General features: G+C 42.4%; 1 protein-coding gene and 1 pseudogene across 1 annotated transcript; one reads left to right on the forward strand and one right to left on the reverse strand.

Moving 5' to 3' along the window:
• Positions 1 to 2,911: 2,911 nt before the first annotated feature.
• LOC137063151 (putative nuclease HARBI1) lies at positions 2,912 to 4,413 on the reverse strand (annotated as a pseudogene).
• A 4,411-nt stretch (positions 4,414 to 8,824) lies between these two features.
• Positions 8,825 to 23,107, forward strand: LOC137062173 (lysosomal proton-coupled steroid conjugate and bile acid symporter SLC46A3-like). Its single transcript, XM_067433006.1, has 5 exons — positions 8,825 to 9,013; positions 12,012 to 12,876; positions 14,706 to 14,789; positions 20,435 to 20,591; positions 22,342 to 23,107. The coding sequence occupies exons 1-5, from the start codon at positions 8,825 to 8,827 to the stop codon at positions 22,436 to 22,438; spliced, it is 1,392 nt and encodes a 463-aa protein (XP_067289107.1). The 3' UTR covers positions 22,439 to 23,107.
• The last annotated feature ends 390 nt before the right edge of the window (positions 23,108 to 23,497 follow it).

Consider the following 23,497-nt stretch of genomic DNA (forward strand, 5'->3'; position numbering starts at 1 on the left):
TTATTGATTGTGTAGACCCGTTACCTAGATCGAAGTCGGATAGCATTTATTTGCTTACAGTAATGTGTGCCTCTACTCGTTACCCTGCAGCATATCCTCTCCGTACGATCACTGCAAAATCAGTGGTGAAAGCCTTAACTCAGTTCATTTCCATTTTTGGCATTCCGAAGATTGTGCAAAGTGATCAAGGTTCTAATTTCACTTATCATTTATTTTCTCAGGTCTTGAAATTGTTGCACAATAAGGCTAGTGCGTATCATGCCCAAAGCCAGGGGGCTTTGGAGCGTTTCCATCAGACGTTGAAGTCTTTGCTGCATTCATATTGTACAGAGATGGAGGGTGATTGGGAACAAGGATTGCCGTGGTTGATGTTATCAGCACGTGAGGTATGTCAGGAAAGTACTGGGTTTAGTCGCAACGATTTGGTGTTCAGACACTGTTCACGGACCGTTGGCTGTGTTTCGAGACCAGTGGATTGAGAGTGCACCACCTAAAAATTTGATTAGTTATGTGAATGATTTTAAGCGTAGACTATATGAAGCAGGTATAGCAAAAGAACAATTGCGTTCTTCGCAAAGGCGTATGAAGACTCTTTTTGATCGACGAACAGAGGAACGCAAATTCATGCCTGGTGATCAGGTGTTGGCTCTGTTACCAGTGGAAGGCTCGCCTTTTCAAGCTCAGTTTACAGGTCCGTATTTAATAGTGAAACAGGTTACTGACTTAAATTATTTGATTGCCACTCCAGAGAGAAGGAAGTCCAACCAGTTGTCATGTTAACTTGTTGAAGCCCTATTATTGCTGTTCTCATAGGATGTTAGACGATGAGGTAACCTGCATTAGTAACTGAAAGAATTTCGCCTATTCTTATGGGGGAGGGAATAGATGAAGGAGTTTCTTTTCCAGAGGATACAGTACTTTTAGGTTGTCTAAAGAATTCAGAGACTGAATCAAAAGTTGCATAAAATGTTGGCTCATTTGCCTGATGATAAATGTGATTTGATTGACGTTATTAATCATCATGTCTCCTTATTTAGTGGCGTACCTTCGCGCACACATTGGTTGGAGCACGATATTGATGTCGGGGATTCTGAGCCCATTCACCAGAATTTTTATCGGGTATCTCCAAAGAAACTCTTACATCTTAATGCAGAAGTTCAGTATATGCTAGCTCATGATATTGCACGGCCTTCATTTTCTAGTTGGTCATCTCCCTGCTTGCTTGTAAATAAATTGGATGGAACCTATTGGTTTTGCACCGACTACCGTAAAGTAAATAGAGTAACAAAACCAGACTCATTTCCACTGCCTCGTGTTGATCGGGTTGGGTCGGCGAAATTTGTAAGCAAGTTCGATCTGCTTAAAGGCTATTGGCAAGTTCCACTGACCAAAAGAGCTCAAGAGATTTCCACTTTTATTACATCCGACGGGTTATTCTCTTATAACGTGATGAGTTTTGGCCTCAGAAATGCACCTGCAACCTTTCAGCAACTTATGAATAGGGTTGTTTCTGAGATGGAGGGAGTGGCCGTCTATTTAGATGACGTAGTAGTTTTCAGTGATTCATGGGAGCAGCACTTGAAGCATATTGCAGACCTGTTTTCTCGTTTTGAAGAGGCTGGCTTGACCGTAAATTTGGCTAAATGCGAGTTTGCCAAAGCCACTGTGACTTACTTAGGTAAGGTAGTAGGACAAGGATGCGTGCGACCCGTTCAGGCCAAGGTTGAGGCCATTGATCAGTTTCCGTCTCCTACCACTAAGAAAGAATTAATGCGTTTCTTGGGGTTAGTGGGTTCCTATCGGGGATTTTGCAGGAATTTCTCTACCGTGGTAGCCCCACTAACTGATTTGTTGAAAGCAAAAGTAGCTTTTGTTTGGACTTCTGCCTGTCAGGAGGCTTTTGAGGCAGCGAAATCATTGCTCACTTCCACTCCTGTGCTGGCAGTGCCTCGTTTTGATTGTTCTTTTCAATTGTGTGTAGATGCTAGCAATGTAAGTGCTGGAGCAGTATTGTTACAGCTTGATGAGGAAGGAATTCACCGTCCAGTTAGCTACTTCTCGAAAAAGTTTAATTCATATCAGCTGAATTATTCTGTGGTTGAAAACGAGGCATTAGCTTTGATTTGGGCTTTGCACCATTTCGAAGTGTATGTGGGATCTGTGTAAGACCCATTGGTTGAGTATACTGACCACAACCCGCTCGTTTATTTACATTCTTTGCGGTGTCCAAACCAACGACTGACTAGTTGGTGTCTTTTCCTGCAGTCATATGCACTTGACATCCGGCACATTAAGGGGACTGACAATGTGGTAGCTGACGCATTGTCTAGAGCAACTTATTCCTTTTAACTGAATTACTAACTGTCTTGTTTTGCTCTACGTATCTTTCTTAATTTGCTTCTACAGGGCCCGTAGTTGCTGAGGATATTGGAGTTTTACAGTATGGTGGGTTTTTTTCTACTTTTGGGAGTTATCGGGTGACGGGTTTCATTAATGTGCACCCTTTCTTCTATGGAGGGGGGTGTTATGCCCCAGTATGGGTCATATTGTGTGGGTTTGGTTGTCCTTTGTTTCTTTTCTCATAGGTTGGAGTTGGCGTGAATGGCATCCTGATCACTGATGGTCTACACCTGTGCTAGAGCTGATGCCTGCAAATATAAGCAGCTCCCTTCAGTGGTCATGGCACGCGCTCTCTCCCCTCGTGCCAGTTTGGTCGTTGTCGTCTTCATTATTATTCTGTTGTCGTTTGGTCCTGTCTGTTACTTTATTACTCTTACTTTAATAAATGTTATTTCTTTGTGCATTTAGCGACGTGTCATCTCCTTTGTCGCGGCTTGTGAGCTGGCCGTGACACTAGCCACAAGACCAATGTAACAGTTTGAGACCAGTCTACAGTGTCAATGAGCTTTTATTAAGTAAAATATTGTGTTGTGATTGCATCTCTGACAGCTGCCCCAGCTGGGTGGTCAAGTGTGATGGGGTCAATTTCATCGGGGAGAAGCTGGTTTTGTGGTGGGACTGGCTCCTTTCTGATGGTGGCTATAGTGTGCAGAATGGCACATGCAGCCACTATCTGTGATGCCTGCTCCGGTGACACTCTTAAGCACCGAAGGCAGTTGAAACGTGCCTTTAGGATTCCAAAGGTCATCTCGATCTTGACCCTGGTTTTACTGAGGGCCACATTGAAGCGGTTTTGTGGCCCTGTGTGAGGATCAGGATGGGGAGTTAGCAAAAACCTCTGGCATGCATAACCCCTGTCTCCTACCAACAGGCCATCAAAAAGCCCTGTCATGGAACAGAAAAGGGGAAAATTGTGTAAGTTTGTCACAACTAAAATGAACACATCAGAGTGTCTTGTACTGTACCAAATTTAACTTGCCTTCCTCAAAGCGCTGACACAACACAGACTCACGGAAAATATGGGAGTCATGCACTGAGCCAGGCCATTTAGCATCCAAACTTGTGATCATGCATTCATGATCACAAGTCATCTGCAGATTAAATGTACAAAATCATTGTCCTGTTAAAGTTATTATTCAGTGAAAGGTTAATCTCAATGCAAGTGGAAAATCCTCTCACCTGAACATTTAAGGCTGTGAAAGGACTTTCTGTTAACATAATCAGCCTCATGTTCTCCTAGAGCAGTGGAGATTGCAACATGTGTGTAGTCTATTGCTCCAATGACTCTAGGGCAGGGCTATTCAAATGTTACCCTGGAGGGCCAATGCACTGCAGAGTTTCGCTCCAACCCTGATCAAACACACCCACCTGTGATTTTCTAATGATCCTGGAGACACTGATTAGTGTGTTCAGGTGTGCTTGATTAAGGTTGGAGCTAAACTCTGCACCGCATTGGCCCTCCAGGGTAGGATTTGAATAGCCCTGCTCTAGGGAATCCTATTATAGGATTTAAACAAATATATTTAATTCTTAAGCTAAGGTATAATATATTTAAGTGCTCTAAATAAAATCTACTTTAAAAAATAATAAAGATCCTGCATGTGAACGGTTAAATTAATCATATGTCACGCTATCAAAATCTTACCGGCAATTTTATAAAAGCCCTCTTTTATGGACATGGTCGATAACTGTCCAGGGAACACAATGAAGCCATTTATGTACCCCTGCAGTGCAAGAATGGTTCGACAAACCGTGTTTTTCCCAAGGTTCTCTGCATCACCGACCGCATACAAGTATGTACCACTTGCAAAAAATCGCAACGACATACATATTATTTGCGGTACAGTAAGGGCATGGCTTCGAGGAGTCACATTCCTTCTGCAGAAAATCTGTATCTTTCATATAAGTACGTATTAGGAAAGTCAAGAGGATTTTGTCTGTCCCTAAAAACTCTTTCTCTACAAAGTGCTACGAAGAGATGTCCACAGGATTTGGTAGAAAAGGTGAAGCCATTGCAACAGACTCTGGGAATTTGTTACGTCATCTATATTTTTATTTGCTCACAGCTGATTGGTCACATTAAACCTGAGATCTCGAATCCAGAACATAACCTGCCCCGGAGCAGGTTAGCCGTGCAGCGTAAGATACCATGGCAACGAACACTGATTAAAGCCGAGCTACTTTCATAGTACCTAAAACCCAGGATTGGCACAAACTAAGCTTAAACATATCTGGCTAGCCAGCTAAACCGGCTTCATGGTATAGGCCCCAGGAAGACCTTCTGAGCGGATTAAAGCAGAGTTTTTTTTCTTCATTTTTTTGTTTTTGAAAATGACAATTTAAATGATAAAAAGCAGATGAATTAGGAATATTTAACTGCCATTGTTACAATAACATGTAATCATGTAATCAATAAAAAAGTAACTGTAATATAATTACGAGTATTTTTTATATGTAGCCCAATGTAATAGGCTAATCTAACAACATTTACATATTTGGCAGACGCTTTTATCCAAAGCGACTTACATTGCATTTTAAGGTACACATTTTACATGGGAATCGAACCCATGACCTTGGCGTTGCTAGCGCCACACTCTACAGTTTGAGCTACAGGAAAGCAACAAGTAGCCTACTTATTTGGAATCTTATTACAAAATCAGATCACATGTAGGCCAATGATTTACTACCTAGCATTTACAATACAATTGACTATATTGCAGTGGTTCTCTATCAGAATAAATATATAATAAAATTATGCTTTGAAATTGATTTGTAAAAACAAATGAATAGGCTAAGTGAATTTATTACCTTACAAAAGCATTCTGAAAATACTATATTATATACAATATTTGTTCCCCCAGAAGCAGTCGTTAGTGCACTTTAAATTATAATGTATCAAAAGGTTCAAAACAAAAATGCACATTTAAACGCCCCTCGCATTTTCTCAATTCATCCGCACATTCGGGGGTGATTGGCAGCTTCACCAACCAATGACTTGGAGTCTTTAAATTCAACTGACCAATCAGAATAGCACGGGCAGGAAACCGGCGTTTCATAATATTGCGATAAGTCATGTTTCATAAACAAAACAGAAAATACTGCATAACTGCCACAACGCTTTCAAAGGAGTCTCAGCAGAAGAGAGGAACTTCTGTTGCATTTATTTAATGAAGATATACTGTTAAACTAAACAGGTGACTGTCCATGCTGTTCAGGGCAAGGGGGTAATCTAGCGCTCGGAAAGCGTTCCACCCCTAGGGGCTGCCATTGCTAACCAAGCCATCACCTGCTGTTAGCATCCCATTGACTCCCATTCATTTTTGAGTCTCTTTGACAGTGAAAAACTTTACATCTGAGACGTTTAAAGACTCCATTTGTCCATTGTTTATTTCTAAAGAAACACGACAATGCATAAAAGGCTCCGTTACCTTGTATCTTACACTATCGCCCCGCAGAAGCTGTTTTTGTAAAAATAGGCTAACTATTGCGTCATAACCAACACGACTCTGTCGCACAGTTGAGAAATTACCGTATAGACCTGAGGAGACGCTCGCAGGCAATCTTCTACTGTCTATGAGACAGTCGGGGGGACGTGGAGACATAAAGTCTGATAAAGTCAAGGGGGAAGAATGGGGAGAAGCCCGTAGTGAGCCAAAAGCAACGGGAGAAAATATTTAAACAACGTGATTCAGCTTTCACTTTCCACAACTACTAGAAGACCTACAGCTGTCAGACAGGAGGCTCACGTCACATCTACGTCGTCAAGCTCAGTCTGAGCCTGCGCAGTTCGCTCAGCCATCAGGAAGTGAGTGCTCCTATACTGACCTCACTTAACGCCGTAGAAGGCAATGGGATAGCTCTGTCCATTTCTTTTACTGTCTATGGTTCAGGGCCGTGCAGAGACCGTTGGAGGGGCAGGTGCTCAAAGTATAAAAGGGGCACATGGAACAAGGCTTTTAATCGGGCTGTGCTCAAAATATCAATACAGCAAAATATTGTGACACATTACAGTGTTTCAATACGGATGTTTCTGTATTGATATGGCAGCAAATGCTGTGATGCAGTTTTGAAACCTTTAAAAGGTCAAAAGTTAAAAAAAAAATATTTTAAAAGTTTAAAAAAAAAAAATCTTTCCACCTATTAATAACTCTGGGATTAGAAACTGTTATACTTATGATTCGGTCATACAGAATAGTAAAGAACAGCTGTTATAGTAAACTGTAGGTAGGACACGGTCATTATTCAAAATCAACGTGGCCCGTTACACACAGTACAGAATAGTTTTATTTAACGTCAGGTCAGTATATGTGGCTATTTTCATGGCAAAAACTGAATTACAAATATACAATACATTAAATTTATGCAATACAAATAAAAAACAAGCAACAAAAAAACAGCAATATTATACAAGACTTTTAACATTAACTTCTAAAATCTTTTCTGGTAAAATCTTAATCTTAAATTCCTAAATAAATCCTTTAGTGGGTTTGCTGCCTTTGCTGTTGTTGTTGCTGCTGATACTGCTGGAGTATATCTGAGACTATAGACATTAAAAACAGCGCTAACACTTTAATTGAAGGGGTGTGCATCAGACTGACATGACATTCATAATCATGACATGACACGTCATGAATGTTTGTTTTATGACAACTGTCATTCAGTGTCATTCGCTTAATTATGTCATTTTTAAAGCAAAGATGAAATTATGTGAGATGTCTTTGTTATGACAACTTTAAATTTTAAAGATTGTCACTATCACTAACAAAGACATCTCATATAATGTCATCTTTGCATTAAAAATGACATAATTGAGCGAATGACACTTAATGACAGTTGTCATAAACATGCATAAAAACTCCTTCATATTCATAATCTGGGTATTTTCATACCTTTTTCTGAAATCTACTAGGGCCATATCTCATGTACTCTGCATTTTTATATTGACATCGATATTTTTAATAATACATTTTAAAGTATTATGTCCAGAGATATATTATTGAGTTTAGAGGGTATAGTGATTTTGCTGTTGTAAACACTACTGTTACAGAAAAACATATTTTTTTCATATTAAAATTAGTGCCTGGAATCGATTTAAACAAATTAACTAATTAATCCCTTTTTTTCTGTAATTAATCAAGATAAATCACAATTTAAAAACATGGGCGTTTTTAATATTTCGATATTGTAATAATTTAAGTTAATCTCCAAATTAATGTAGAAACAATTTAAAGACAACATATTGTAAATATGTGTTGTATTGGCATCTTTTATGAATGAAGGCCAGTATCACTGATACTAATGTCTCTATGAAACATTATGACATTGCATTACAGTATAAATGAAAGCTACCGATTTCAATATTTTTTAGGCTTTAAAAAAACACTCAATTTAAGTGAACTTAAAACAATCTTAATATAAACACATTATAATAAATGTTATATTTACCGGTGGCCTTTTAGACAGAAAACGTAATAGTAACACCTTTCTGAACTGCACAAATAAATTAAAGTCTTTAAAGCTACACTTTTCTCTGTGATGAACATTATTGACAAGAACATGATTGAAACCTGTTCTGAATTTATATAACGTTATATTTTTAATGATAATAAAAAACAGATATAGGCTAATTCAGAAAATGAAAAATCAGTATAAGCCTTTAACAGTGTTTTTTAAATAAATACTGGAATAAAAATAATAGTTTAAAGTATAAATAGTTTTTAGTAAAATAACAAAGACAAGACTGTGTAACTCTACGCCCGTGAAACTTTTCTCCTTCAAACAACAAACTAACGTTAACGTTACTTCTACAAGCACATACAGAAAACAGCAATATAAAGCACAGCTCCATGCTCTCTCCACGTCGTTCTTGTAAAATGATAGCAAATAATAACTAACTTAACAAACACTTCGCTGAGAACCGCTGTATTGAAGAATCCGCTTCTCAGTCCACTCTCCACTGGCGCGCGCGGTCATCATCATGCGATTCATTTTATTGTTTAATGTATTTAATTTTACTAATAGTTAGATTGGGCAGGCGTTCAAAAAGGGGCCTTTAATTATATATATATATATATATATATATATATATATATATATATATATATATATATATATATATATATATATATATATATATATAAAATCGTTTTTTTCTTTTTTTTTTTTTGCCTTGACAAAAAGGGCACTTTGGGCATCAAGGGGCAAAGAGGCAGCACCCTCCCAACCCCCCCACCCCCACCCCCCTGCACGTGCCTGATGCTGTTCAGCAGTTGACAGTTTTATTTGAGCTGTCATGATGCTAGGAGGTTGATATTTAACCAGTTTAAGAGGTTGAACCAATTATGTTGGGCTACAATTAGTCTGATCATTTGGACTGATACTTGTCTGTGTTCATCTTGGCTTTTCAGCGCACACCATCGACACTATGAAGAGGCTGTACTTAATTGAGCCGATCGTCGCGATTTACGCCTTTGCAGGTTGTATGATTTCTCCCCTCGTGTCTCAGTACGTGTATCGCAGACTGTGGCTGGAGATCACAAACTCATCTTACCCAGTGTCCGACGACACTTCCCGATGCGCCGCCAACAGCAGCAACCACACCAGCCAGCAAAAGGTAAGGGTTTTTATATGTCGCATGAAAATCTGACAACTACATCATTTGGATACTTAAATTAGTTCACCCTAAAATGAAAATTCTGTCATCATTTACACTCCCTCAACTTTTTCAGAACTAAACAGTTGATGTTCCCCATTGATTTCCATTGTAAAATACTGTAAACATCAACTATTTGGTTACCGACATTCTTTAACATCTTATTTTGTGTTCAGCAGAAGAAAGAAACTCATACAGGTTTTGAACAAGTCGAGGGAGAGTAATGACAGAATTTTCATTTTAAGGTGAACTATTCCTTCAAGCCACGCTTAAAAATGAATGTCATTGAATTATATAGCAACTTTTCAAATCAACTGGAGACTCAACTTTTCTCATAGTTAGCAGTTGCTTTTAACCAATATATTTTAGTTTAATTCCCCTTCAGGTCCACACAGGTGTCTAACTAAGTAAGCACTACAAAAAGTTTATAGCATTATCCGAATTGGTCTTGTCATGTCCACTATTTACAGTTTTAAGCATTTTTTTTCCAAAGATAAAATAAATATATATGCTTAAATCTAAGACCTATTTTTATTAGGCTCACAATAGGCATACCACTTATTTACACTAAGTAATTAATTAATAGCTACTAATTATATCTTCATAATTATAGTATAATTACATGTAATAATTACCTTCTCTAAAAAGTATTGCATTATTTATTGATAATTATTTTCTTAATCCCACATCGACCTCAACCAGTTGAACAATATAAGGATGCGTAAACTGTGCTTTAATTCTTTAGTTATTTTTGAATGGACCAAGGTTTCATTTGAAACATACATTTTAACTTTAGACATTAGTTTAACTTTACTTAACTCCACTATAGTTGTTTTGTAGAGTTGTTTTATAGTCTAAGTGGCATTTAGTAACTAATTAAATTACGGAAAAATTAAGAGTAGTCCTATACCCTTTTAAAGAGAAAAGTAATTCAAGTAATTGCTAATTATTTTTGGCTTGCCAGACTTGATTAAAGGTGAACTATGTAGTATTTTTGCAGTAAAATATCCAAAAACCACTAGGCAGGTGTTATATATTTTGTTCAGTTGAGTACCTACAATATCCCAGAAGTTTCCAACTATTTGTAAATTGTGAGAAAATTGCTATTTTAACTAAGGACAGGGACGTTTTAACATTGCATTTGAGGGAGTCGCCTATCAATTGCGTCATATCTGCGTTACCCTCGGTTTCGACTTTTATTTGGCAGGAGCGCTTTACTCTTAGCAGTGTGAACAAGTGAACGCACGGAGTAAAGTCATAACATCGTTTTGAACACACTTAAATGTATCTAATATGATAAACAGAGCTACATTACCTCAAAATCATAACCGGAAGAGCTGATCAGTGCAGGCGACCGGCGACTGTCTCCCGTCCCGTCATAATAAAAGTCCCGGTATTCGCGAGGCGGGTGTTTGTTTAACAATCGCTCCAGCAGCTGTGCTCAGGTCCATAACACTACAGTAACGTTAATAACCGCATGCATGAACGTGATTTCTGCCCGAGTCCTATTTTCCACCGGCTGTGATGAGAAGACCACATCTCCCAAGATGCTGCGCTCACACGTTGCGTCATCAAACTACGATTTGTTTTGAACAAGCGGCAACCTCCCGCGATCTCTCTTGAAGCCAATACGGAAGTAATGTAAACTGTAATTCCTTAACTGGCCACTAGAGGCAGGCTCCAGAAGGGAGCAGAATCTCATTGAGCCCCATGTTAAAATTCTCAACTTTAAAGCAGAAAAAAACATGTTTACAGCCTGGTACAAATTGTGGTTTTGGCTTATAAGGCTAATTTTAATCTTCATGACAACTCTGAGGGGGGTGAATTTTTTTATAACTCATTCGTTTCCGTTATATAAAGCCTTAAGGTTCTGCATAATTAAGGGCGTGGTTACAAGTGGATAGCCATTTATCCGCCGTCTATAGTTATTGCGTCACCTCAGCTCCGCGCACATCCCGCCTTTTTGCCCATTTTCTGTTATCCGGGAGTGACACGCGTTGACTCGCTCACAAGATGGCAACGCCCAGCTCGCCCCTACTTTAAGCTTCAGAACGGCTTATCAGAATCCTATGGGTGACGTCACGGACACTACGTCCATATTTTTTTACAGTCTATGGTTTTGAATAGGCGCCCTCCAGTGGACGGAAAGCTCCATAGTGCACCTTTAATGCTTGGATCTGGTAACAGGTTTTATTTTATAATAATAATAAAAAAAACTATTGTAAATGTATTTTTGTGAAATGTATATACTCAGGAAAAATTAAGAGACCATTTAACATTGATTTTTCAATGCTAAGTGTTCTCTTAATTCTTTCCAGAGCTGTATTTGAAAAGTATGCTATCTTTATGTGAAATAAATTCCCCTTGATTTGTTATTATTTATTGTTATTATCCATTGTTATCATATGACATTTTTAAATGAGGCCGAGAACTAAAAAATCGGTTATTTTAAGTTCATTATCTTTTGTGCATGAATTGTGCTCTTTGCTATGGAATACTTCATTCTGATTGGTGAAGTCATTGCTGAACTCGATCAGTCAAATATTTCTCACCCATGGCAACACTGTTTAACAGACCGGTTCAATGTTTAATGTGCAGGTGTTCAGTCTCTTCCCATAGCAAGACAGAACCCTAATAAGTTAGTAAATTCCTAAATAATAAGTAAACCAATAACTCAAATCAATAATTCATGCCCAATATGACAAAATAAAAAGTCTTGATTATTTTAGTATATCCCTTAAATTAGAGTTCCACCTGTTGTTTAAGATAACTGTCTGTTGTAGTATAGTTGTGGTCATTGATACCTAAGCAGAAACATCTTTTTCATTTCCTCTTTCTTGTTTGGACCAGGAATTGCATCATATGTCATAAGATATATGACACATGCACATGAGTTTTGTATGTTTTGTATGAGTTTTGTTTTTGTATGTTTTATTTATTTTTGCTCTCTTTTTTTCAGGAGGTGCAGAAAGCAGCTTCTCTGTTCTCCATGTACAGTGATTTGTCTTCCATGATCCCCAGTCTCATGGTGACCCTCCTCCTGGTGGCCTACAGTGATCAGCGCGGGCGAAAGATCACCATTATTATGCCCCTCATTGGGTCTCTGATCTACACGCTTTCATTCCTGGCGGTCTCCTTCTTCGAGCTTAACCTCTATCTTCTCATCGCCGCCTCTTTTGTAAATGCCCTCTTTGGCGGTATCGGCACCATGCTAGGTGGCTGCTTCTCCTACATAGCCGATTTATGCGTGGACGACAAGCAGAAAACCCTTCGCATGGCCGTGGTGGAGATGATGATTGGTTTATTGGCAAGTGTGGCGTCATTCTCCACAGGATACTTCCTGCATGTGTCCGGTTTCAACTGGCCTTTCTTTACTTCAGCCCTATTGCAGATGGTTAACTTGCTATGCGCCATCTTCATTCTGGAAGAAACCAGGGTGATTGACCGGTCAGAGAATGCGGCTTGTTGTCGGGCCTTGCAGAAACTAGCATTTGGTATCTACAACTTGTTTGCAGGAGGAAGTAGTCGAACAAAATGGGTTCTCTTGCTGCTGATTGTCACAATTTCCTCCTTATCTTTTGTCAATACCGGGGGTCTGTCCATAATCACTCTTTACGAACTCAATGAGCCGCTGTGCTGGAGCGAGATCCTCATCGGCTATGGCTCTGCGGCCTGCGCCCCCATTTTAATCACTAGTTTTCTTGGTGTGTACTTGTTCTCCCTCTGTCTCTCTAACAAAGCCATCGTCTTCATCGGGATGCTGTCAATCTTTATAAGCAGGTTGATGACGGCTTTCGCAAAGACTACGCTTATGATGTTCCTCGGTGAGGATGCACGCTTACACTAAAATGTTTTAGGGTATCTTATAAAATGAATTAATTATGGCAAATGTAAATATTAGGGCTGTCAAACAATTAATCACATTCAACACACACACACACACACACACACACACACACACACACACACACACACACACACACACACACACACACACACACACACACACACACACACACACACACACACACACACACACACCCACACACGACCTGAATGAACGACCTGAATATGTAAGAATGTTTGGTGAAACAGTCATGCATTTAAGGGTTAATTGCATTTTATTTAATTTTATTTAATTACATTTTATTTTATTTAATAACTTTTATGTCAAAGATACAGGAGACACATAGCAGCCAATACAATCTGTTGTTTAATATCTGCTTGTATTGCCTCATGACTGATGAAAAATTTGCTTTGTGTGCAGTAGAATTTTGATGCATCACAATGCATCGTAGAATCGAATTGAATCGAATCGTTACCTGGTGAATCGTAATCGAATCGAATCGTGAAGGCAGTGCCAATGCACACCCCTACTAAAGTGTTAAAGGGGGGGTGAAACACTCAGTTTCAGTCAATCTCATGTCAATCTTGAGTACCTATAGAGTAGTATTGCATCCTTCATATCTCCGAAAAGTCTTTAGTTTTATCATATTTATAAAAGAAATATGGGCTGTACCGAGTCTTTCCGGAAAAAACCGAGCGCCTGGAGGCGTATCGTGTGGGCGGAGCTAAAGAATGACAAGCTCGCAAAGCGGTGACGTCCTCAAGCGTGGAGAACCCCTCTATCTCAGCTAATACAGATAATGATCCACAATCAAATCTGAGGCTGAAATAAATTGAACAGGAGAAACGGCAACATCAGGATGTCCGTCTCTGTGGTATGTACTGTATTTAGGGGCCTTTGTGTGCAGTTTATGAGGACATGATTCGGTTTATGGACTATTGTATGTGACTAGACCTTAGAGGTAGCAAGCAAAACGGTTTTGCACGTCAGAGTCAGAATAGTGTAACGTTATACAGAACAACAATGGAGTAACCGTTAGCGCATTTGAATGACGAAGCACGCGATCGTATCGTTTACTGATGTTTACTCATGCGACGGTAGCCAATAGCAGAGACATTTGAAGTTGATTTACTCACCGGCGATGCGACTGAAGCGATGCCTTGAAGCTTCCCGTCATTTCTGCGTTCAAATCGGTTCAAATGCAGCGCTGCCTTCCCGGAATGCTGTGCTGAAGCGTTGAAGTCGCTCGACGTCACCCATAGGAATAAAGTGGAGCGCGGCGCGTCATAAGTGTTCACGGACGACTGGATCTGCACCTGAGAGAGTGTTTATGGGCGTGTATTTCCTCTCTCCCTCTAGTCACGCGCGCGCGCACCCTACCGGGAGAAGAGCCCATACGGCCCATATAAGGACCTTCCGCTCTATTTAACGTCAAGTAGACCCATACTCGAAAAAAACTCGCCGAAACTTGTGAGAAACCGGAAGGAGTATTTTTAACACAGAAATACTCCATCAAACGTCCAACATTAGTTTTTGAAACTTTGTCTATGTTTAGGATGGGAATCCAAGTCTTTAAAGGTGTAAAAAGCTCAGTATGCATGAAACAGCATTTCACCCCCCCTTTAATGAATTTCATTATCAAATATTATCAGTGATCTGTTCTACATGTTGGATCCTGTTTTTTTGGTAAATTAGCTGTACATATTATTAAGTCAATATGAACTGTAAATTTGTAGCCGTTTAAAAATGTCATTTTGGAGGCCTTGTTTGTTTAGTTAATGTGAGTATTGATATGTTTGCTTACAGTGACGATTCCTGCTATGTTTACCTCCATACCGTTCCCCGTCCTGCGTTCGATGATGTCAAAGATCGTCTCAAAGTCTGAGCAGGGTAAGTGGCTCTCTGGAAATCACTGTTCCAGGCAAAACGTCTCAGGTTACGTATGTAACCCTAGTTCCCTGAGGGAACGAGACGCTGCGTCGAAACGCTGTGAGAACGCCTCTGCGTTAATGCGTCGTGAAGCGCCTGTAGAACCATTCCATCGGAAAAAAGATCGATCGTCGGCGTGATGACGTCATCGACCGGAAGCTATAAAGCGTCCGTGAAAACAAACAGGAACTAACTTCTGATAAAGCCTGAAGTAAGTGATCACGGACACGCCGGGAGTATGGCAGAGCGACGCAGCGTCTCGTTCCCTCAGGGAACTAGGGTTACATACGTAACCTGAGACGTTCCCTTTCGGGGAACTCGAGCTGCGTCGAAACGCTGTGAGAATGCTTATACCCACATCGCCATAGGACCAAGTGTCTCGTATGTGTGAAGCCGAAGCGCACACGGTTACGAGAGTACCTGCGCCCCAACAGTAGATGCCAGGTCTAGTTCGTAGAACCTGACGAAGGTTAATGGAGACGACCATCCGGCCGCGTTGCAAATATCGTGGAGGGAAACCCCCGACAAGAGTGCTTTCGAAGCAGCCATACCCCTGGTAGAATGCGCCCGGACAGCCAGTGGAGACGGCTGCCCGGCCGCCTCGTAAGCAAGTGAAATGGCCTCGACCACCCACTTGCTCATCCTCTGCTTAGATACAGGGGCCCCTGTCTTAGGGGGCCCGAAACAGACAAATAACTGATCAGTCTTTCTCCACAGGGCAGCTCTGTGGACATAAGTATCCAACGCCCTAACAGGGCATAGCAGATTTAATCTTTCCTGGTCTGACGTCGAGAACGGAGGAGGACAGAAGGCTTGGAGAGTGATGGGGCCCCGTGGGCTCGTAGGAACCTTGGGGACATACCCCGGCCTGGGATGCAGAAAGGCTTTCACCATCCCAGGCACAAACTCTAAACATGAGGGTGCCACAGACAGGGACTGAATATCTCCTATTCTTTTGAGAGATGAAATGGCCAAAAGAAAGATGGTTTTTAGGGTGAGGAACTTGTCCGAGACCTCCTCTAAAGGTTCGAACGGTGGCCCAGACAAGCCCCTCAAGACAATGGCCAAGTCCCATGCTGGGACCCTCGAGTGCATAGCCGGCCTCAACCTCAAAGTGCCACGGAGGAAGCGTGTAATTAGAGGGTGTCTTCCCAAAGACACTCCAGCGAAAGGGACGTGGAAGGCACCCAAGGCCGCCACGTACACCTTTATTGTGGAGGGGGTCAACCCTACCGAGAACCTTGCCTGCAGGAACTCCAGCACTGTACCAACCGGGCAGTTAACTGGGTCCCACTGGCGTTCTCTGTACCATGCTGAGAAAAGTTTCCATTTCAGAGCGTACAGCTTCCTCGTGGATGGAGCTCTGGAGTGCAGGATGGTCTCTACGACCTCGGCCGAGAGACCTTCCTCTATGAGCCTAGCCCCCTCAGAGGCCAGGCCCACAGTTTCCACATCTCCGGGCGTGGGTGCAGGAATCTCCCGCCCGCCTGAGAGAGTAGATCCTTCCTGGTCGGAATCTCCATCGGAGAGCCTTCCAGGAGAGATATCAGGTCCGAAAACCATACTCGGGTCGGCCAGTACGGAGCCACTAGAAGTACCTGGGCCCCGTCCCGGCGTACCCTCTCCAGAACTCCTGGAAGCAAGACAATCGGGGGGAAGGCGTACAGAGGTAGCCTCGGCCACTCCTGTACCATGGCATCCAACCCCAGCGGGGCTGGATGGGTCAGAGAAAACCACTGCGGGCAGTGAGAATTCTCCGCCGAAGCAAATAGGTCTATTTCTGCTTTCCCATATACCTTCCATAGGAGCTCCACCACCTCTGGGTGGAGTCTCCATTCCCCGGGCCTCGGCCCCTGCCTCGACAGGCTGTCTGCTTCCTGATTCAGGACCCCCGGGATATATACTGCCCTGATTGACAGCAATTTCCCTTGGGCCCACAGGAGGATCCGATGTGCCAACTTGTCCAATGGACGAGACCTCAGACCCCCCTGGTGATTTATATAGGCGACCACCGACGTGTTGTCTGTCCTGACTAGCACGTGGTGGCCCCTGAGGTCGGGCAGGAACTGTTTCAATGCCAGAAACACTGCGAGCATCTCTAGCCGATTTATGTGCCAGTGTCGCTGATGTTCCTGCCATAGACCCTGGGATGAGCGACCACTCATGGTCGCCCCCCAGCCCGTGAGAGAGGCATCTGTCGTTAGCGTTACGCGACGAACATGAGCCCCTAACATGGGACCCTGAGATAGAAACCCCGGGTTTTTCCACATGACCAGAGCACGTAGGCATCGCCGCGTGACTGTGATCGTGCGGAGCGGATTTCCCCTCGGGGAGAACCCCTTTGTTTTGAGCCACCACTGCAGTGGCCTCATGTACAGTAGGCCAAGAGGTATTACATTGGACGCTGCTGCCATGAGACCTAACAGTTTCTGGAACTGTTTCACAGTGACGGCCCGGCCCAGCTTCTGTTCTTTGACTGCTGCCAGGATCGATGCTATGCGTGTTGGCGATAATTGCGCCCGCATTATTACCGAATCCCAGTTCACACCTAGAAAAGTGGTTCTCTGAGCCGGAGAAAGCACACTCTTCTTGGCGTTCAGCCTCAACCCCAACTTCGACATATGCGCGAGAACAGCATCTCGATGCTGAACCGCCATCTGCTCTGTATTCGCTAGAATCAGCCAGTCGTCGATATAATTCAGTATGCGGATGCCCTGCAGACGCAACGGCGCCAGAGCTGCATCCACACACTTGGTGAATGTGCGGGGTGACAGTGCTAGACCGAAAGGAAGTACTCGATATTGGTATGCCTCTCCTCCGAAGGCAAACCTGAGAAACTTCCTGTGATGTGGAAGGATGGAGACATGAAAATACGCATCTTTGAGGTCTATGGTGACAAACCAATCCTCTAGTTTGATCTGCGACACAATCTGTCTGAGTGTGAGCATCTTGAACTTGAGCTTGGCCACCGAGCGATTTAGTAGACGCAGATCTAATATCGGGCCTAAGCCCCCATCCTTCTTCGGCACGATGAAGTAACGGCTGTAAAACCCAGACTCCCTGCTGGGAGGGGGAACCCTCTCTATAGCCCCTTTTTGCAGGAGTGTCTGTACTTCCTGTGCCATAACCAGAGCCTGCTCCGGGCCCACCTCTGTAGGTAGGACACCGCTGAAAGGAGGTGGCCGACTTTTGAATTGAATGGCGTACCCCTTTTCTATTATCTGCAGGACCCAATGAGATATATTTGATAGACGTTTCCACTCGTCTAGAAATCTACTAAGGGAACCAGCCTCTCGAGGCTGGCCTCTGGTGTACTTTGAGCAACAAGCACAGTGCCCTGAAGCGGCAGACCGGCAGGGAACGACTGACTTGACTGCTCGGGGGCCCCCCGAAGGGGGCACGGACCACCCTCGGGTGGCCCGCGGAGACCGACTGCGCCCCGGCATTGCGGCGGGGTTGGCAGCGCGGCCCCCAGAGGGTGCCGCAGGGAAACGGGTACCGTTGGCAGGGGTAAACACCGTTTCCCTACGGGGGGAACCACCCTCAGCGTCCTGACGCTTCTGGCGTCAGGAACGCTTCGATGAGGCCTTCTTGGCGATCAGGATTGTCCTCAGATCAGCCCTGCCCCTCGAAGGCCTCGTCTGAGAGCGCCGCCCCTTGTCCCCGCGCTGAGGGGGAGCTCGGGTAGCGACGCTCTGCTTTTGTTGAGCCCTGTGTGAGGAGCTCGTACTCGGTTTGGGCTGCTTGGTGTCAGCAGCAGCCCCAGGGACCTGGACCCGGAGAGGGAGAAACTGCTTTAGCGCCGCAGCTTGCTTTTTGACTTCTGGAACCTGTCGGTGACAGTATGGACTGCGTCACCGAAGAGGCCACCAGGAGAAAGCGGCGCGTCAAGCAGGAAGCTTTTCTCCCTCTCCTTGATGTCTGTGGGGTTGAGCCACAGGTGCCTCTCCGTGGCCACCAGGGCTGCAATAGAGCGGCCAACACATCTGGCCGTCTCCTTGGTAGCCCGGAGAGCTAGATCGGCAGATGTCCTGAGCTCAGTTACTATATCACCCCCCACAACATCACTATTGTCCAGATCTCTCAGCAGGTCAGCCTGATATGCCTGCACGATCGCCATCGTGTGCAGACATGCGGCGGCTTGACCCGCTGCCGAGTACGCTTTGCCCACTAATGCCGACGTGGTCTTTAATGGTCTGGTGGGCAAAGTCGGGGCCTTAAGGGACGATGCCGATGAAGGCGAGAGATGGCTCGTGAGCGTCTCTTCAACCTTTGGCATCGCCCCATAACCATATTGTCTCAGCCCGGCGATGTTACTGTAGACAGAGGTCTGCGGGCTGAACACTCTATATGATGCCGGTCTCCTCCATGATCTTGCCACCTCGGTGTGCAAGTCATGGAAGAACGGCAGGCCCCGCCGCTGAGGCTCTGAAGCGCGAGACGGCAGGAATCTTTCGTCTAATTTGCTGAGACGCTTTCTTCCTGCCTCAGATCTCTCAGTGGGCCAGTCGATGTTTAATCTGGCCACTGCTCGCGTCAGAACCTCAACTAGCTCCTCACTAGCAGGGGACTGAAGTGGCGAGTCTTCAGTCTCAATGCTTTCAATGTCCACCTCCTCAGAGCTGGACAGATGAAGCACCGGCGACTCTCTCGGGGGGGAAGAAACCGCCATGCGTGCTTCCATGCCCCGAGAAGAGCCGCTGGATGGTGCAGGTGAGGGCAGAGATAAGGCAGCGCCCGTCTCTAACCCCTCTGCCACATCCAATTGTGATCCCCACGACTGCAGCCTCCGCTCCGCCTCGGCGGCAGCGGGACCAGAGCCGCGGGGAACACGAGCCGAGGCACCCTCCTCGAAGAGTGCCCGGCGGGAGCGCAGCGTTCTCAGCGGTAATCTCTCGACAATGCTCGCAAGCAGCCCCCTCGAGGGCTGCCTGGGCATGCTGCGCTCCCAAGCATGCAACACAGAGAGAGTGTGTGTCCCCACCCGTGATGTAGCGTGGGCAGGGAGGAACACACTTTCTGAAATTGCTGCTCTCACTCGCCATTTCTATCTATTTTATTTTCTCTTTTTCTTATTAATATACTTTTTTTCTTTTTCTTTTTTTTCTTTTTTTCTTTTTTCCTTGGATATTTAACAAAAAGGGTGGAAAATCTCTGAATATAGACAGACAAAAACACCAAATAGACAGACAGGTTCACACAGATCGCTTGCTGAAGGCTCAGAAGCTAGTTCCTGTTTGTTTTCACGGACGCTTAATAGCTTCCGGTCGATGACGTCATCACGCCAACGATCGATCTTTTTTCCGATGGAATGGTTCTACAGGCGCTTCACGACGCATTAACGCAGAGGCGTTCTCACAGCGTTTCGACGCAGCTCGAGTTCCCCGAAAGGGAACTCCTTATTCAGCTAGATGTTGGTCATAAGAGCTTGTCTGGCTCAAGAGACTGTGACTATGCACCATAAAGGCATTTATTCAAAATAGTGTTAAATCTAAGAATCCTAATGTGAAATGTAAATTAAAAATAGTTTGGTTTGTACTGTTACCCTGTATGCATTTTTCCTTTGAAAAGACAATCATGTTAGACTTTTCCTTGTTTACCCTCAGGAGCGCTCTTTGCCTGTGTGGCTTTTATGGAAAACCTGAGCAGTAGCGTGTCCGCTGCGGTTTTCAGCAGAATCTATGCAGACACTGTGGCATGGTGTCCTGGTTTTGTCTTCCTGTTGAGTGCTGGACTCTGTCTCATTCCCCTAAGTCTACTAGGGTAAGAGCTGCACTGAAACATAACCAGTTACTGATGCTTTAAAATGTCTAAACCGTGCATTTAAGCCATCACTTTAAAATGAGTGCTGACTATATAGCACTTTGGGTATGAAAGCGTGTAAAAAATTCTACCCAATAACGATAAGCCAATAATTATTTTCACTTTAGGGCTGATAAATCTTTGATACTGAAATTCCACACTTTTATATAATTCTGTCATTTTATCAAAAAAAAAAAGTTTTTTTTAAAGTGCCACTATTATGCTTTTTCAAATATTACCTTTCATGCAGTGTGTAATATAGCTGTTTGTGGTAAATGTAAAATGTATGCAAAATTTGTAGCTGAGGCCTGGAAGAGTTTGGTTGCGATGCAATCATTCGTAAAAACTTTATCAAGCACGAACAAAGCTTCTGGAGCTGGAATTCCATCATACGCGTTGTAAGCGTCAGACCAATCACATCAACAAACAGGGCCATCTGACCAATCAGAGCAGAGTAGGCTTGTGAAAATCTTTCAACAAATCGTTTTCAGACTCTTTGAGAAATGAGGTGATGTCCAACGTATCTTATTATGCACCTAAACTTACGGGTAGAGTTAGGGACAGGTGTGGTGGTGTGGGTAAGTTTAAGGGTAGGGTTAGGTGTAAGGGAAGTGCCAACTGTGTAATTACAAATGTAACTACAGAAATTAATTACAGACGTAATTACATGCAGGTATTTTTTTTTTAAATGTAAGTACAATGTAAAAACATGTATGTACAAAATAAGTGCATTATATCAAATGATTAATTAAAATGTTAGTACATAGTAGTTAAGGCCACCTAATATAAAGTGGGTCCCAAAATTTCATGCAGGTTTGGAACAACTTGAGGGTGAGTAAATGATGACAGAATTGAAATTTTTGGGTGAACTATCCCTTTAAGGAAACCTTAGGAAACCTCCAAAACAAAATAGGGGTACTTTAACGGCTTTAAATCGATTTTTATTTAGAGATTTTGCTAAAGATTACATTTGACATCGTTATTAAATTATTAGTGAATTTTAGATGGTGGCAAATATATACTAAACATAAAAATATGGGAATTTCCAATTTCAGCCGATATCAATATATAAAAAATTTGTACCGCTATACTGTGCATTCCTGCGTATTTTTGTAATATTACTGACCACCACAATGTCTTTCATTTATACACATGATTTACATTAAGCTCAGTTTTGTATTATATGATATGCTTTCTGGTCAGGAAAACAACTTGTTGAACCAATAGAAATAGGTTATTCATAACTTTGAACGAACATGAATCTGTACTTCCGTGAACATATTGTTCCTCATTTCTCAATGCCAGCTAAGGCTTACATTTCGTCTTTCCCATTTTGCATCTGCTGCTTGTATTGTTTGTTATACATGAGAGTGTGTACACTTAAAAAAAATATTGTTGTTTTAACTTTAAAAAAAGTAACTTTAAAAAAAGTTGGTTTAACCTGGTTGCCTTAATTTTTTTAGTTTATTGAAATAAAAAATGTAAGTTGATACAATGAAGGAAATTGGTTTAATAAATAGAAACTATGCTTACAAAATCTTTTAATAATATTTGAATAAGGATTGTTGATTCTCAAAAATGTTCATTGAATTAACTCACATTTTTTATTTCAATCAATTCAAAATTTAAGGCAACCAGGTAACTTATTTTTAAAATATTTTTTTACAGTGTAGTTAATGCTGATTCATTCTGACTCTGTGTCTCACTCCAAAATCCTTAGGTGTGTCCATCCGTTGGATTCTAATGACACTCAGACACTCTTATCAGAAGATGGGACTAAAGCTTCAGATGACCCACCTGTATCTTAAAATCAAATACCTCAGTCATTCACCTCGATTCCCCTGTGAGCTTCTTTACTTTCCTCATACAGACACAGGGTGATCAACTAAGAAATGGAAACATCTGAGCACATGTGCAACAGAACACTCTGTTCAAGCCAAAAGTCTATTATTAGTATTTTCAGTCATATGTTTTTTTTCCTGAAATGCAGTATATGCTAATTGTGGTCATTAGGGAAGGTCACAATTAAAGGGAACATAACTATATTTCTAAAGGGAAATATATTTTATTATAATAATGTAATAATAATATGAGCAAAAAATATTTATTTGCATTTCCTAAAATAAATATTAGTAGCTTGCAAGGTTGCAACAAAATGGGATTAAAGTTTAAGGTACAGTAAGATTAGGTTTAAGCTTTAGTTCTGTTTTGTCCACAAACTAGAATCAATAAGTAACTGTGAAAGGCTTCTATAAGTGTTTAAAGGAAGTGTATGTAAGATTGTGACCAAAACTGGTACAGCAATCACTTTCAAATAACTGAAGAATTGTAGAGCGGTGTTTCCCCTCTCCCCCTCCCCCTGACTCGAGGTTGCCAGATAGGCTGCAGGATCAGCTGTAACGTTTGTAGCTGCAGTTGTGACAACTAGAGCAGATCTGGCAACCCGGATACCAAAACACTACTGACTTTGTGATTGGTAGATAGGTGGAGGGCGGAGCTTCAGGCCAAAACACAACATGTCAACTTCAACATCAGTTGAGGGCTGCAAAAACCAAGGGGGTATAGCGCTCGGAAAGCGTTCCACCCCTAGGGACTGCATTGCTAACCAAGCCATCACCTGCTGTTAGCATCCCATTGACTCTCATTCATTTTTGAGTCACTTTGACAGTGAATAACTTCACATCTGAGACGTTTATAGACTCCATTTGTTCATTGTTTATTTTTAAAGAAACACGACAATGCATAAAAGGCTCTGTTACCTTGTATCTTACACTATCGCCCCGTAGAAGCTGTTTTTGTAAAAATAGGCTAACTATTGCGTCATAACCAACTCCAACAAAAATAACCAACAATAACTCTGTCGCACA

Source organism: Pseudorasbora parva, chromosome 23 (assembly GCF_024679245.1).
Source record: "Pseudorasbora parva isolate DD20220531a chromosome 23, ASM2467924v1, whole genome shotgun sequence".
In the NCBI taxonomy this organism is placed as follows: domain Eukaryota; kingdom Metazoa; phylum Chordata; class Actinopteri; order Cypriniformes; family Gobionidae; genus Pseudorasbora; species Pseudorasbora parva.

What these genes read in the sequence shown, in the direction of transcription:
- LOC137062173 (XM_067433006.1), top strand. Translation starts at nt 8,825, where the DNA reads ATGAAGAGGCTGTACTTAATTGAGCCGATCGTCGCGATTTACGCCTTT. An exon ending in TACGCTTATGATGTTCCTCG is followed by an intron (nt 12,877 to 14,705) that starts GTGAGGATGCAC and finishes GTTTGCTTACAG; the next exon opens with TGACGATTCCTGCTATGTTT. An exon ending in CGTCTCAAAGTCTGAGCAGG is followed by an intron (nt 14,790 to 20,434) that starts GTAAGTGGCTCT and finishes GTTTACCCTCAG; the next exon opens with GAGCGCTCTTTGCCTGTGTG.